A 13934-nucleotide genomic window follows, 5' to 3' on the forward strand; every position below is an offset into this window, starting at 1 on the left:
ACTATACATAGTATATACAATTATAGTTATAATCATATAATCGATATATCATTATAGTTATATACAACATAACTATATATAACTGACAGTGATTGTGCTAGAAGGGAGACTTCCCTCTCAAATTCTTTGTATTGTATGCATAAAGTATGTGCTCATGCCTCAGTAATTATATGGTGTTTTGTTTCACTCTCACTCAGATGTGTGTGGGTGCTTTGTAAGCATGGTAAGTTGACTGTGCTTATACTGCATTCACACCCAGATGGCAGTATTGAGGGACACTTGGAGTTCAGTGTCTCCCTCAAGGACAGTTTGACTTGAGGACAGGAGGAGCCAGTGATCAAACACCAAGCAATCAATGGATGAGTTCCTGAGTCACTGGCGCCCGCAAACATGTAGGGATGCTTCCTGGCGGTCAGATTCAATAATATACATGATGAAGTAATATAAGTGGTGATATTGCTTCTCTGTAGAGTTTCATGTGCATACTAATATGTTCATAAGGGTTTTATATTTAGTCCATATTACCTCTATATCGATGTCCTCTGAGATGCAGTAAGCACTTAGGATAGACACACATAAACACAAGCAGAGGAGGAAGATGCTGTTAGTGTGGGTGTGACTGTTTACTTTAGAGAGGACATGACTTCATGCTCGCATTTACTGTCTGAGGCTTCATGTAACTTTCAACCACTCTGCACATCTGGCAACGACATCTGTTCTTTTCAGCTGGCCAGAATCTCTAAAGTGTCACATCTAGAGAGCCAGCTTCTTTAACCTCGGCCGCACCCAGTGACCGAGTGAGAGACAGGCAGGGAGGGTGACACAGATAAATGGACCTCAAACATCAGTGAAACAAATTATAGGCTAGGTTAACGTGTGTTGGGGGTGAGAAAGAGAGATTACTGACACTGACACACACACAAAGTACAATTCAGGATCCCTTCACTTGCTCCAGGTCATATTTGAGAGAGGTTATCCTCCTCTTCTCTGTCACTACATTAGTTATGAAGTGCACTCTTCTATCCTCTCTGGTTTTAAGGACGAGCAGTTGTGGTCAGTGACGATTTTGCCTCATAATACATCCCCAGTGGTTGGATTTAGACAGTCTAACAAATAATCTTGAGACTGAATATTAAAGGGACCTGTTGTTTTTCACCCAAAATGCCTTTGTGTTAATACTCTATTGTACTTTAGCTTTGCCTCCAGACAATGTGATCTCTGTAGCTTTCTGTCACAGGGACACCACATGAGCACACCTCAGCTGTCTGAGCAGCTGTTGCCATGACGCCATCTGTGAACACACTCTGCCCCCCGAGCTACTGACGGGGAGTGCGAGAAAACACGTTGTCTTTGAGACACACACATCATGTGTGTTCTCCTGCACGTACAGTTTTGGCCTAGATAAGAGTGGAACCGGATCGTTTTCTTCCACGGTCTGGGGATTAATACTTCCTGTGTGACCCAGACGTGGTTTGGAAAAGAGTCTCTTGAGCGAAGTTTAGGCCTACACCCTGTGCTGCCAGCTCCGTGTATTAACACAAGGACACTAAAGAGGCCGGGTTAGCCTAGGTGAGGCATTAGAGAGTAATGCTCCTACACTATTCTTGTCCTGACTCAAATTAGTTCCACAGTGTTTGCTCTTCACTGTCTTGTGCTGATTCATCATCTTCCTCATATTAACTCTGCTGTGACACAACAAAACTAATGACTCAATTTAAATGTACTCTGCTGGTCTGACAGGTTCGTCTACACATGGACGATCTGTGTGACACTGTTGAAAACAAATAGTGAAACACATTCCATGGAAACGCCAACGATACCAAGAGCTGGTGAAATGTGTTAAAGTCAACACACAATGAGGCTTGGTAATGTCTCTCTGTACAGTTTTATTTACATGATACTATTCTGTTGTAATGCTGGATAGCAAGATTATATGTAATACATAAATATCAACACAGTTTGTTGTTTTTTCATTTTTTGTACAAATTTGCATATAACTAAGAATCAGAAAGGAAAAACTCAAACGGATACATACAGTTATCTTTTAAATGAAAAACACATCCTTACAGGGAAGAAAAAAAAGGGGGATTAACAAGTCACAAACATACGTGGGTTTCAATGTGTCAGGCAGCCATGAAAACACACTTTTGCACAGGTATGTGCACGTGCACGCGCACAAATACACACACATACACACACACACACGGTCTCTACGGTGCTCTATAGCAGACACACAGACCAATAGCTGTTAGACAGATGAGAAGTTACATCTAATCTTGGTATCTATTATTTTTCATAAATCTAGCTCTGGCATGCTCCTGTAGTTCTGTAAACATGTGCTGATAAAACCGGGTAGCTCCACAGACAAAAGGGTTGGGGAACAACACACTCACCCACCCACATACACACATGCGCACACACATACACACACACACATACACACAGCTCACATGAACGTTCTGTTAGCGCATTTAAAAAAATAAAAACAGATAAGAATTATGGTTCACATACTCTAACTCCACAAATGCACTGAATACATGCGCTAACATCAGTACAATATCAATGGAAGAGAAAAAAAAAAAAAAAAAAGCTAATACAACATAACAGATAATTGTCTCTCAGCAAATAAAATGTCTGAAACCCCTAAGTCGAGTGATGCCAAATATTTCTGAAACACTAATGCAGATGTAGAGTAACTCATGCATTTATCCCATTCATTCATGCCCCTACAATATTGTAGCCTAAAATCACCAAGTTACCAGGCGTTGCCGGGGAAGGGTGCCATCCTTCCTCTCAGGCCACATGTCGGTACACACAGCCCTGCACCAGGCGTCTGAGATTACACTGTGAGCTCAGACCAGTTGGGGAACTCCTTTACCCATTATTATCCATTGAAAATGTTTAGACTCAGTGAAACGTGGAGTAATTTTGTTTGCCCCTGTCTAGCATGATACCTCCAGCTATAATGGACGCAGCCTCGTCACAATCAAACCGATCACAGTCGACACAGACTTGATCACAAGGTCACTGAGGCTGACTTATCAAGATGATCCATTGTTGCTGCTGGGGTGAAGCTGATGAAAACAAAGTAAAAAGGGAAGACGACAAAGCTTAACACAGCAGCTGTGAGGTAGGTAAAGCTAGGAAAGACAAAGTAACAAAGCCCCTTGTGCATGGTGGGGGACAGTTGTACGCTTCTCCAAACATTGACTGATTCCAGTGGCAATGGGGCAAGGGGGACAAGAAGTTCAAGGGTTGAAGGACACAACTCTTGTGGACTGTAACTGTGTAGTCTGGATGCTTTGAAAGACCAGTCAGTGTCTGACACATGACGGGGGGTTCGAGTAAAATGGCTGTTTTACGGTTTGGCACAAAATGGCGCCTGGTTAGGGTGAGAGGAGCACAGCATGTCCTGGACAGTTAGCCTGGGCTGCTTTAATAAGACAATACATATTCTTAAAAAAAAAAAAGGACTCAACAGCGGCAAAAAATCACACCACAGAAAATAGGATAAAACAAACTAATGAATTAATCAAAAAAAAGGAGAAAAGTGATCATTCATGCATCTCCCTCTGACAGGATCTTTTCGTTTTTTTCTTCTTTTTTTCCCATTATTTTCTTGAGGTTGTAATTTTGTAAATCAAGTCCGTTCAATCCTCACTTAGCCACTCATGCCGGTGCTCATTCCAAAGGTTCACACTCATACTCCAGTCTTTTTCAAAGATGTTGTCATCGTTGCTGTCATTCCTGATTTTCTTTTTTTTCACATCTATATTCTCTGGATCTTGTCAGCCACAACAACAGGGTTCTCTTTGCGAATCTTGGCGGCGGCCTCGGCCTTGTAATCGTAGGGGCAGTTGTGCTTGTCGGAGTACCGGTGGATGCCACAGAACAGGTTGCCACAGCGACAGTCGAACCCTGGGAGGCACAAAAGTAAGGAGTCAGAGCTAGAACAGGAGACGTGAACGGCTAGACAAGACAGGTGCCGAGAAAACCCACAGTCATCACTGACAATAATAATGTGTTGTATCAGCTGCCCCTTCAATTCCCCCCTACTCACCTGTAAGGCCCACCCTTTTACGGCACATGAAGCACCTGTTCTTCTTAGGTTTGGGGGTGTCACCCTTTTCTTCACTGCTGGAAGAAGCTACAGGAGTCGGGCTAGAAGCAGCAGGCTGGTTTACAACTACAGACAACAGGGGAAAAGAAAATCTGTATTAGTCATGCTAGGTTTGAATTCCCATTATCTGATATCTTAAATCTGCAAACAGCAGATTAATGAGTTTTTATCGTTCTGCACAACATCCAAACACACTGGCAACTGAAATTGTGTGCTTTTGTCCTAAACGATAGTAATTAGTGTATTCCTTATCTGTAAATTGCCCTGTCTTGTTCTTGGCAGAAACTAGCGCATTAGTCTGAGAAAGCCTCTGGCAGTCTGCATCAAAATCTGAGAATGCCCTCTGGTGTGGAGGTATTTTTAAACAGATTTATTTTAGGCAGCCTCTCTTTTCTTGGAGGCTGTAAGTAAAACCAACAGTTGGGCTTAAGGTATGCAGTGAAGCATCAAAAATAAACTGAGGCTACAGTGGCTGCAGCAGGGTGATGTTTGCCTTAAGGAGTCTGTACACCGAGATGCCACGTGCGACGTGCGTGCGTGTCGAATGTCTGTTGGTTTGCGTCTGCTCGCCTAGTCTGTTAAACTTCAAGTGTCTTTATGTGTGTCTGTGAGCTTTACCAGGCTCTAGGGGTTCTGGCTTGTCCTCTCTCGAAATGCTCATCTCTGTCATTTGTTGAGTCACAGGAAGCGATCCTTGAACAGTTCTGAGGGTGAGAAAACGAGCCGGTCAACCAACGGTTCACACATGTGCCAATTTTAAAAAAGGAGTTTAAAAGTTCACACACTTCCAGTACTGACCTAGACATGTCTGGCGAAGAGGCGGGGGATGCATCAACCTTGGCTAGACTGGCTTCTAGTCTCTGGATGGCTGAGGCCTCTGAGGTAGGACTAGCAGCTGAGCCTGGGTGAGAAGTGAACAAAGAGGACTGCATTAGACAAAACTCAAACGAACAACGCAAATGTTTACAGCCAATATAAACTACAATCATGGGTGAGTTCAGAGAAAGACACGTGAACACCCCCCACTAAACCTTGAACAGTGTCATGAAGAAAAAACAGCTGTCTTTCATTACACAGAGTGGAAAAACAGAGGGAGGGGAGGAGGGAGGAGGGGGGAGGGCTGGGAAAATACACCGACTGGCCTAGAAGTGGTTGGATTTCAAAACATTGTCTCCACTTCCTCAAGTTACTCCTTATCTCCTGCTGTAGCTAGCCTAATTTATTTGTTTACATCGTCTCTGGACTCAACCTGGTTTGCATTGTGCATAGTCTTTTGTGTGTTGTTGTGTTGCGTTTTTGTGTGTGTGGTGTCTTACCTATAGGGCTGAGCGGGCTCATGCGGTCGCTGCTCTGCTGCCGGTTCAGGTGATCCTTGTAACATACGGAGCACATGCCATTGGTTCTCGGGTTGCCATAGAAACCGCAGCCTGTGGCACAAAGCATGGGCACCGGGCTCTGGTTCGTCTCTTGGGCCATTGCTAGCAGAATAAAAAGAGAGACAGAGTGAGAATGCTTATTAGACTAACACACACACACACAAATACAAAGCATTTTTCTGCACGAACAAACAACAAAACAACTGGGAGCTGAAATATTTTCTATCACAGGACACATTTCCCAGTGTGAACAGGGCCGAGCGATAACAGGAGAGTCGTATTATGAAAATTAAAAGAACAACATGCCTGCCTGTTTTGACTTGCTCTTCAGCATGAATACAGTAATGAACGCTTCGCCACAGGAAGCCCAGAACAAACAACACTCACTGTGTTCTCTTCTGCACCTTTGGCAGAAGCTGGACTCTGTTCTGTCCCACAGCTTTGTTCACTGTTGTGTCCCCCCCTTCCCTCCCTCCATCTCTTCCACCCCTTCACCCTTTTCCAGAGTGCTGAGAGCAGTCAGCATGGCTCTTCCTGGAATTTCACCCACCTCATTTTCATATCTGCATACGTTTTGCTTTAGGGTTACCTGTCATGAAAAATGTTTTCCTTCCTCATAGCTGATTTCAGACGCACAGTCATTTCCTCGTAACTAAAGACAATTGTGTTTAATGTGAAAGAGAATAATCACAATTGAACAATGAGCCTCGAGGTTACCCTGAAACCTTATGACAAGTCATGGGTCATCATTGTGTGTCATGATTATTGTGACTAACAGTTATTGGCGATAACTAACACTCCCTCATCGGGTTATTCACCTCTTCCTCTTCCATCTAGACTCGACTGAGACGCTAGCAGCGGCTCAGCCAAAGAAAGAACACAACACATTGAGAAAAACAGCATTCAGTCCTCACCAAGATAATGAATGGGAATGAACAAAGTAGGTCGACGGTTTCAGAAAGTACTCTCCTCCCCTCTCTGTGGCTCTTGCCACAGAGCGGGGAGGCATTTCAAAACTTCCCATGTCATTTCTCCCCACACACACGCCCAGAAAACAAGCGTGTATGTGCGTAAGTTTCGTGAAACGTGTAGCCCTATGACGTTATTGCCCCGTCCTGCTGCAATGCAATACGACAGGAAGTTGCGTAGTGGAAGACGCTGCGTTTGAGGCAATAGATGAAAAACAACAACTTGGTGAATGAACAAACAGACAGACAGGAAGCCCTCCGGATTAGTTAGTTAAGACGTTTCCTGTCTGCCAGTCCTGCCCTGCCTGTTTTACAAATCATCTGATCAACCGATACTAGACTCAAAAAACACAACTCTCATCTGGCAACAGTATCATGCTCCCCTTGTAAACAACCTTTGGCCCTGTTGTGCTGGAACATGGCAGCTGCTTGCTCATCTATATTCTGGTCACGGACACAAACAGGACAGGCGAGCTTAATGTTCCAGGAGACGCTGCCAGTTGTTTCAGAACGTCCTGTCAGTGCACTCGAGGTGTGTACTGACCACACCGACACACTAAACAAGTGCTATTAAATCTTCAGCTGCCCCCACCCCCCACCCAACGCCACCCCTCCTCCCTCCTCTCTTTCTGTGCCCCTGCATCCTATCACAGCCGTGTCAACAAAGGGTTTCCTTGGAAAAGCCCACAAAGACCTTCTCTCCCTTTGCGTCACATGTTCAACTGCTGACTGCTGAAAAAAATACCAGACATGAGGTCCGGGCCAGAGGTTGGGGTTAGGAATCGTGTGGCAGAAAGACATTTTTCTAAGCATGCCATCATCATCAGACTGGTTCTCTTGAAACCCAATAACACCAGTTTATAACGTAAACAGCTACATTTGGACTATGAGATGATTGAGCTACACATCTAGAGCCTCAAGGTTTTAGAGCTAAAAAAACAACAACAACAGTCCCTCAAAATACAGATATCACATCAAACTGAGATGACATCACAGCTGCTCACAACTACAAAAAAACAACGGAAGATACAACAAAGACCAGGATAGAGCCCGTAGCAGCTCACAGATCAACCGTAGCTGTTGACTTTTCTGACACAAAGGAACAATGGACAGTGTGGTTCAGCTGTCATGTTTGGCCCCAGCTGTCAGACAAACAGCGGGCATGTTAACCTAACCTTTACCAAGACCCTCTCACAAATACGGACAAGGTAGAAGGTAAAAAAAACCACTCATGTTTACCACGTTCAAATCTGCACAGCTTTCAGTCTGACAAGCAGACAATACATGAAGAGTTTTAAATGTTTAATGATCAAAAGGAGGTCGTGCAGAGGGTTAGCATGCGTACTGCTCGTGAAATAACATATTTTTGTTAATGTTGTCACTACCACCAACAGGAGATTATCACTCATCAACCTTAATTAATTAACAGTTGTTGTAGTAATGAGTGATTATGTCTTGTTTCCTGCCACTGGCAGTATAATGAAACTAACAAACTCATATATCATGTGTTGTACCATGTTGTAAAATACAGCAGACAGGGCAAGTCAGGGGCTTTCCAACATTGGGGGGTGGGGAGGTGGGGATTACTAGTCACAATCATTCACCACCAACTTCCTTTCAAACAAAAAAAGAGCCAAAGAGTCGCTGAAATGAAATATGAAAACGTGTCTGACTTAAACTATGCCATCAGGTTTCTATGGGATGGACATGTAATTGCTCTTTGAAAAGACAAAGGTGAGATAATCTCTAGCAAACAAAAGAGGAAGACTGTGCTCCTGTATCAGCCGCAAGCTTAGCTCATATTTCAGGCCCTGCTGGGGTGAAAACTACTGAGTCACACTGAAGGACAGAACAGAAAAAGCCCTGTGTTGTTTTGTTACAAGCACACAGATCTCCTTAATGAGGACAAAACTAGGAATAACCATTAGAAGCCAAGAGAAAATAAACAGCACTGCTGTTTTCTGAAATAACCCACAGTCTAGACACTGTGGTCTCTGCTCCCTTTGTTTCTTCTTTCTCCCTTTGTCTGCAATCTCTCTGCTTCCTGTTTAGACATCGGTTTATATCTCCTCTTTCTCGCAGCTTTTCTATTAAAAACCATTTTCTACGTATTTTCAAACGACCAAACCTCGATTATATAATCACACTTAAGTACTTAGAAACGACTTGGTGGTGCCACATAGCTCTTAACGCCGAGCAAAACCTCGTTTTCTCCAAAGCTGAAACTACAGCAAACAAACCAGGCACAGCTGAACTGGCACTTCATTTAATATTCAAGAAAAAATGTTCAGTAGATATTTCAGAGCAACTCTCTCGCTCCAGTTGACTATTCGGCTTATGAATTTTCTATTTGAAGACAGGAATTAGCTGGCTTTGGTTCCCCATCCCCCAGCTACAGGCAAATAGAAAAACAGACAGTAACCAGCACGAGCTAGCTCCCTCCCTTGTTTTTCCTCGCGACCAGACCGAGTCACGTTCGGGTGCTTGTGATATTTCCATTAAAGAAGAGGAGGAGGAGGAGGAGGAGGAGGCGATAGAGGCAGTGTTGGTGCTGACAAGTCCAACAAGCCACACAGACCGAAGGAAATGAAAGAAAAAAACAGCTTGTTTACCACACAAAACCATCACGCACACACACCACCTGACCTTTCAATCCACCGTTAAAGGTCGCCATGACCGACCGTCAGCTTTAGTTTAAACACCCCTCTTTTCGTTGTTTACCTCGACGAGCCGAGCTCACTTCAAAATGCATCCTTGCCGTTAAGAAAAAACAAAAACAAAACAATAATCCAAGATCATCACCTGCTGAAAATCGATGAAGTTTCTCAGACGACTGTGGAAAGGGTTAGGAAAGTGGCCGTTTGTCTTGGCAGAAGAAAAAAGGGGGTCGTGTGGTCTGTGTGAGGGTCCTGCTAGCGTCCAGCTCCTCCGTGCGGCTCCGCTGTCCTCCGGTCAGGCAGGTTTAGATGGGTTTAACTGTCCCTTCCTCGCCCTCCTGCCTCTCTTTCTTTCTTTCTTTCTTTCTCTGTCCGTCTCCTGTTCCTTCTGGATGGATGTTTGTTTCCTTCTTTAGTAAGAGGGGTGGCGGATGATGTCACGAGTGAAACAACGTGTCGCCATTGGCTGCCCGCGGAGCCCCCGAGCTCTATGTACAGTCCTGCGCGAGGGAGGGGGGTTGGGTGTGCGCGTGCGCGTAGCTAGTGTTGCGATATTACACATGTATTCGTCATCCTCCTACAAGGACACGAATCTTTCTTTCTTTTTTTTCATTATTATTATTGAGTAATACTCCTAGATGAATGGATAAATTGATCATAGTGCTGACATGACTGTTTTTGACAAAGAGGGTCATGATTAAGACTGTACCCTCACTTTTCTGTGAGAGAGTAGCCTACTTTGTTGGTAGAAAAAAAAAACAGCCTCGCCCCTCCTGCCACATACTATGTTTGTGTCAGAGGAACAACAAAGCAAGCGCAGATTTATGACTAGAAAGATATACAAGCCTGTTTGTCAGGGGAGAGCTGAGCTGACCGAGTTGACACCACACACACACACACACACACACACACACACACACACACACACACACACACACACACACACACACACACACACACACACACACACACACACACACACACACACACACTTGTGTTGACATTGAAAGTGTAAACATGTCCTCATGGGGGTAACAATAAATAACATGGTGGGTGATTACAACTGATACCAAGTAATTGTAATACCAGAGTGATACTGATACTAAGTCTTATTTTTAACTTATAGTAAATGTATGTTAAAGCACAATTTATCCATCTCATAACATTAGTAGCATAGGTAAAAGTTAATATGAAGCATGTTAATTGTCTTAATGTGCCCAAAGTGTGTTATAATCTAAGGCTAATTGATATTTTTTGTGTGTGAGACTGGGTTTATTTAATTGGGACAATCAATCGTTTAATAAAAACACATTAACTTTTGCTAGATAGTATCAAAACACAGATCCCTTTGTGAGTATCCTCATTTACATAGCATGTAGCCCAAAGCTCATAAACCTAACACACAATTACATGCCAAACTTCTCACTTTTACCTGAACCCAAACCTACTTCTAACCCTAAGACCAAAACAAAATCTTTACAACACGATAAAGATCTGACCCAAGAGAGAGCAAATTGTCTTCACTTTTGGAAAAACGTCCTCAATCTGAACGTCCATGTCTCATATTAGTCCTCCTCAAGATAAACATACTGTACAAGAGCACATAGACACACTTGTTTTGACACTGAGAGTGCAAACAACATGTTTTGGTTTTGTGTGAGGTTGCAAAAGATAAGAGCTGCGCAGCACCTAGAGATCAGTATATTTTCAGGATGCACTCCTAGAAAACAGTTGTGAAATCCATTTAGGACTCTGATGTGAGCAGTTAGAGCTAACAGTGTCGTAACTACCACCGAGGACAGTGAGGTCATGAGCTCAGTGTTGTTTCAGGGTATTTGGGGGGTTTTGAACGACCTGAGGAGGAGTCATATCCAAATTACCCACAGAGAGCCTTAAAGTTGGACTCTGGTAAATCTGAATGAAGAAGGGGGTTTGACTGCATGGCATTTTGACAGCTGTGGACTGCTGACATTAGCAGAATAAACAGTGGACTTGACATATAAAAAGTGAGAAAGGAAAGTTCACAAACTCCTCTGTCAAATGTTTGGCGAAACCACGGGGCTCTGGAGTTTAGTATTTCGAAAATCTTAGCTACAGTCTGTAGCTGTAAACAAGTTTCAAGTGATAGCCTGAAACAAAACATCAGAGCTTTTATTCCCAACCAATTTTTTTTACTTTAACCTCTTTTTAAACACTACCAGAAACCAGAGCCTGCCTGCTGGTTGTAGTTTGGGGAAATATGAAAACATGTCTCTTGCAGTGTGTCATGTGTGTTGGAAGTTTGCCCTGCAGGTCTAACAAGTCTCAGCGTATTCCCCCACCTTGTCAGCTTCACGTCACACACATCCCTACAGGCCATGCTGAGTAGAAAACAAATACTTGGGGTGGGACAGCATAGTATTTATGTGTGTGTGTGTGTGTGTGTGTGTGTGTGTGTGTGTGTGTGTGTGTGTGTGTGTGTGTGTGTGTGTGAGAGAGAGAGAGAGAGAGAGAGGGAGCAAGAGCGAGAGGAAGAGGGAGAGAACGTGCCGAGTGAATTCGCGGAAAGACTAGTATAGTCTCAAAGCCATTGGCTAATAGGCTACAGTAAGTTCTGCTCCAGTTCAAACCAGAATGGATGTAGAAACTGAAAAAAACAACATGTAGCCAGATGAAAGTAAAAGTTTTCTCAGCTGCTGAGCTTCCCTTCACTTTTAAAGGGGACTATAGTCATCATAACACAGTATAATGAAAATGCCTATAGGCCAGTTTCTATAAGAAGAGATCTAGCTGAAACCTATTTTTCTAAGTGTGAGTGTAAAACTGTCTTCTTCAGAACAAATGTCCATCTCATTTATAAATGACAGCTATCTGTGTTGGCCGGTGCATATTCTCATTTGCCCAGGTCATAGTATTTCAAAGGAGGTTAAATCGAAAGCAACTGGACTTAGTTATTTGTCTAGGAAGACGTTTCACCTCTCATCCAAGAGGCTTCATCAGTTCATGTACGCATCTGACCAGGCTGGGACTGGTCAGATGCGTACATGAACTGATGAAGCCTCTTGGATGAGAGGTGAAACGTCTTCCTAGACAAATAACTAAGTCCAGTTGCTTTCGATTTAACCTCCTTTGAAAAAAAGCTATCTGTGTTGTTTGTGTGGATTTATCTATTCGTTGAGTGGGGTATTTTTACTGGGGAAAAGTGTGACAAATATTTGAAATGTAATGTTTACCTGATTTCCACACAAATAAAACACATACAAAATCAGTCTCATGCATTTGGGGAGGTTTTGTCTCTCTGGTGAGACAGTTGGGGACAACCAGTCGTTGATTAACAGCTGTAGGCTGCTCTAAATATTTGCCCGACAACAAACCCTGATCAGCTTTGATCAGATTGTTAATCTCTGATAACTGGAGTGGGACAGTTGGTGACTATCTGAGTCACCATAACTGCAGCATGGCTGCATCTGGTTCTCATGGTTCTCATCTGAGTCATTTACAAGCTCCAAATTCAGTAGTTCTTTGTTACCATGTAGAATGAGGGGGAAAGAAGAGCAGTCATCAGTCATCACAAGGGAATGAGCAAAACAATCACACAATAATTTGCAGTAATTTTATTCAATATCACATGATGTTAATGAGGTCTCCTGCTATAGGCTTTTCACAAAGACTTAGCTTTGATGACAATGAGCTCATTTGCATACAATTTACAACCAGTGTATCAAGGGAGGGTCTTTAACTGCAAGGAACATTACTGCCTGATTAAGGTGACAGTGTAATCAAACAGTGTAATCAAATGTGAACAAGTTAATGACTGGCTTTGAAAGGCCAAGATGCTTTAGATTTTAACATGCAATGACAAATATGTGCTTGTTTAAACTCATCATGTGTGCAGTTTTATGCAAATTGTCCTTTAAGACACAGCGATAGGCTGGTTCACCTAGTGTACACACATAAGCTCTAAAGCTTTTCATATGTGAGTAAAGATAGCATAGAGGAGGAGGAGGAGGTGGGGGAGGGCGAGGGGAGACCTAGTCTGTATTTTACACTGAGGTCTTTGTGTGTCTGAGTGTTGTGTTAACGCAGCCCCTGTACAGAGCAGAAAAGAGGGAGCATGTGTATGTGAAATGTATGTCTGTTTAGTATGTGAAGGTTCATGGGTTTCAGTGAGGGGAGGGGGCAGCTGAGGAGAGAGTGGGAGGTGTCAAGTATCATTACCCATCCCCCCCCTCACTGTCATAGCTTAGCTTCTATATACCAGTGTGTGTGTGTGTGTGTGTTTGTAGGTTTTGGTACCATTCAGTGAGTGTGTGTGTGTGTGTGTGTGTGTGTGTGTGTGTGTGTGTGTGTGTGTGTGTGTGTGTGTGTGTGTGTGGATGTTTGGGGGGATAATTGTAATTTTTCTCCACAACCATGACGGATACACGTGAGCAGGTGAAAGTGACAACGTTGCCATGACAACAGATGCATACAATTTGCAGCTATCTTTTTTGTTGTTTTGTCTCAGTCACTATGTGTGTGTGTGTGTGTGTGTGTGTGTGTGTGTGTGTGTGTGTGTGTGTGTGTGAGTGAGGATTACTTATGTGAAACAGGAACAGCCTGTCTGTAGTTACTAGGCAGATATTTGCCCACCCGACACACACACACACACACACACACACACACACACACACACAGACACACACACGGGCACAGCTTGCCTGTGTCTGGCGTCAGCGTGGTGAGACACTGTTGATAAAGGGGCTAGTGGTGGAAATGGCAGCTTATCCATTTACATAAACTGTGTGCAGGGCTTGATAAGCTCAGCAATGAGGTTGACTAAAACCATCGCTTT

General features: G+C 43.4%; 1 protein-coding gene across 3 annotated transcripts; it reads right to left on the minus strand.

Annotated features, from left to right (window-relative positions):
• Nucleotides 1–1866: 1866 nt before the first annotated feature.
• zfand5a (zinc finger, AN1-type domain 5a) lies at nt 1867–9510 on the minus strand. 3 transcript variants are annotated; one of them, XM_085787298.1, is made up of 6 exons: nt 9267–9510; nt 5437–5598; nt 4919–5021; nt 4739–4824; nt 4061–4186; nt 1867–3918 (listed from the first exon to the last, which is right to left on the minus strand). In XM_085787298.1, exons 2-6 carry the CDS (start codon nt 5594–5596, stop codon nt 3770–3772), a joined length of 624 nt encoding a protein of 207 aa, XP_085643424.1. In that variant the 5' UTR covers nt 5597–5598; nt 9267–9510; the 3' UTR covers nt 1867–3769. The 3 variants fall into 3 exon arrangements, with proteins under 3 accessions (XP_085643424.1, XP_085643422.1, XP_085643423.1); XM_085787296.1 differs by having other exon boundaries at nt 9186–9510; XM_085787297.1 differs by having other exon boundaries at nt 9111–9510.
• Between the last annotated feature and the right edge of the window lie 4424 nt (nt 9511–13934).

Source organism: Trachurus japonicus, chromosome 9, assembly GCF_045865225.1.
Source record: "Trachurus japonicus isolate A0001 chromosome 9, Traja_1.0".
NCBI classification, from domain to species: Eukaryota; Metazoa; Chordata; class Actinopteri; order Carangiformes; family Carangidae; genus Trachurus; species Trachurus japonicus.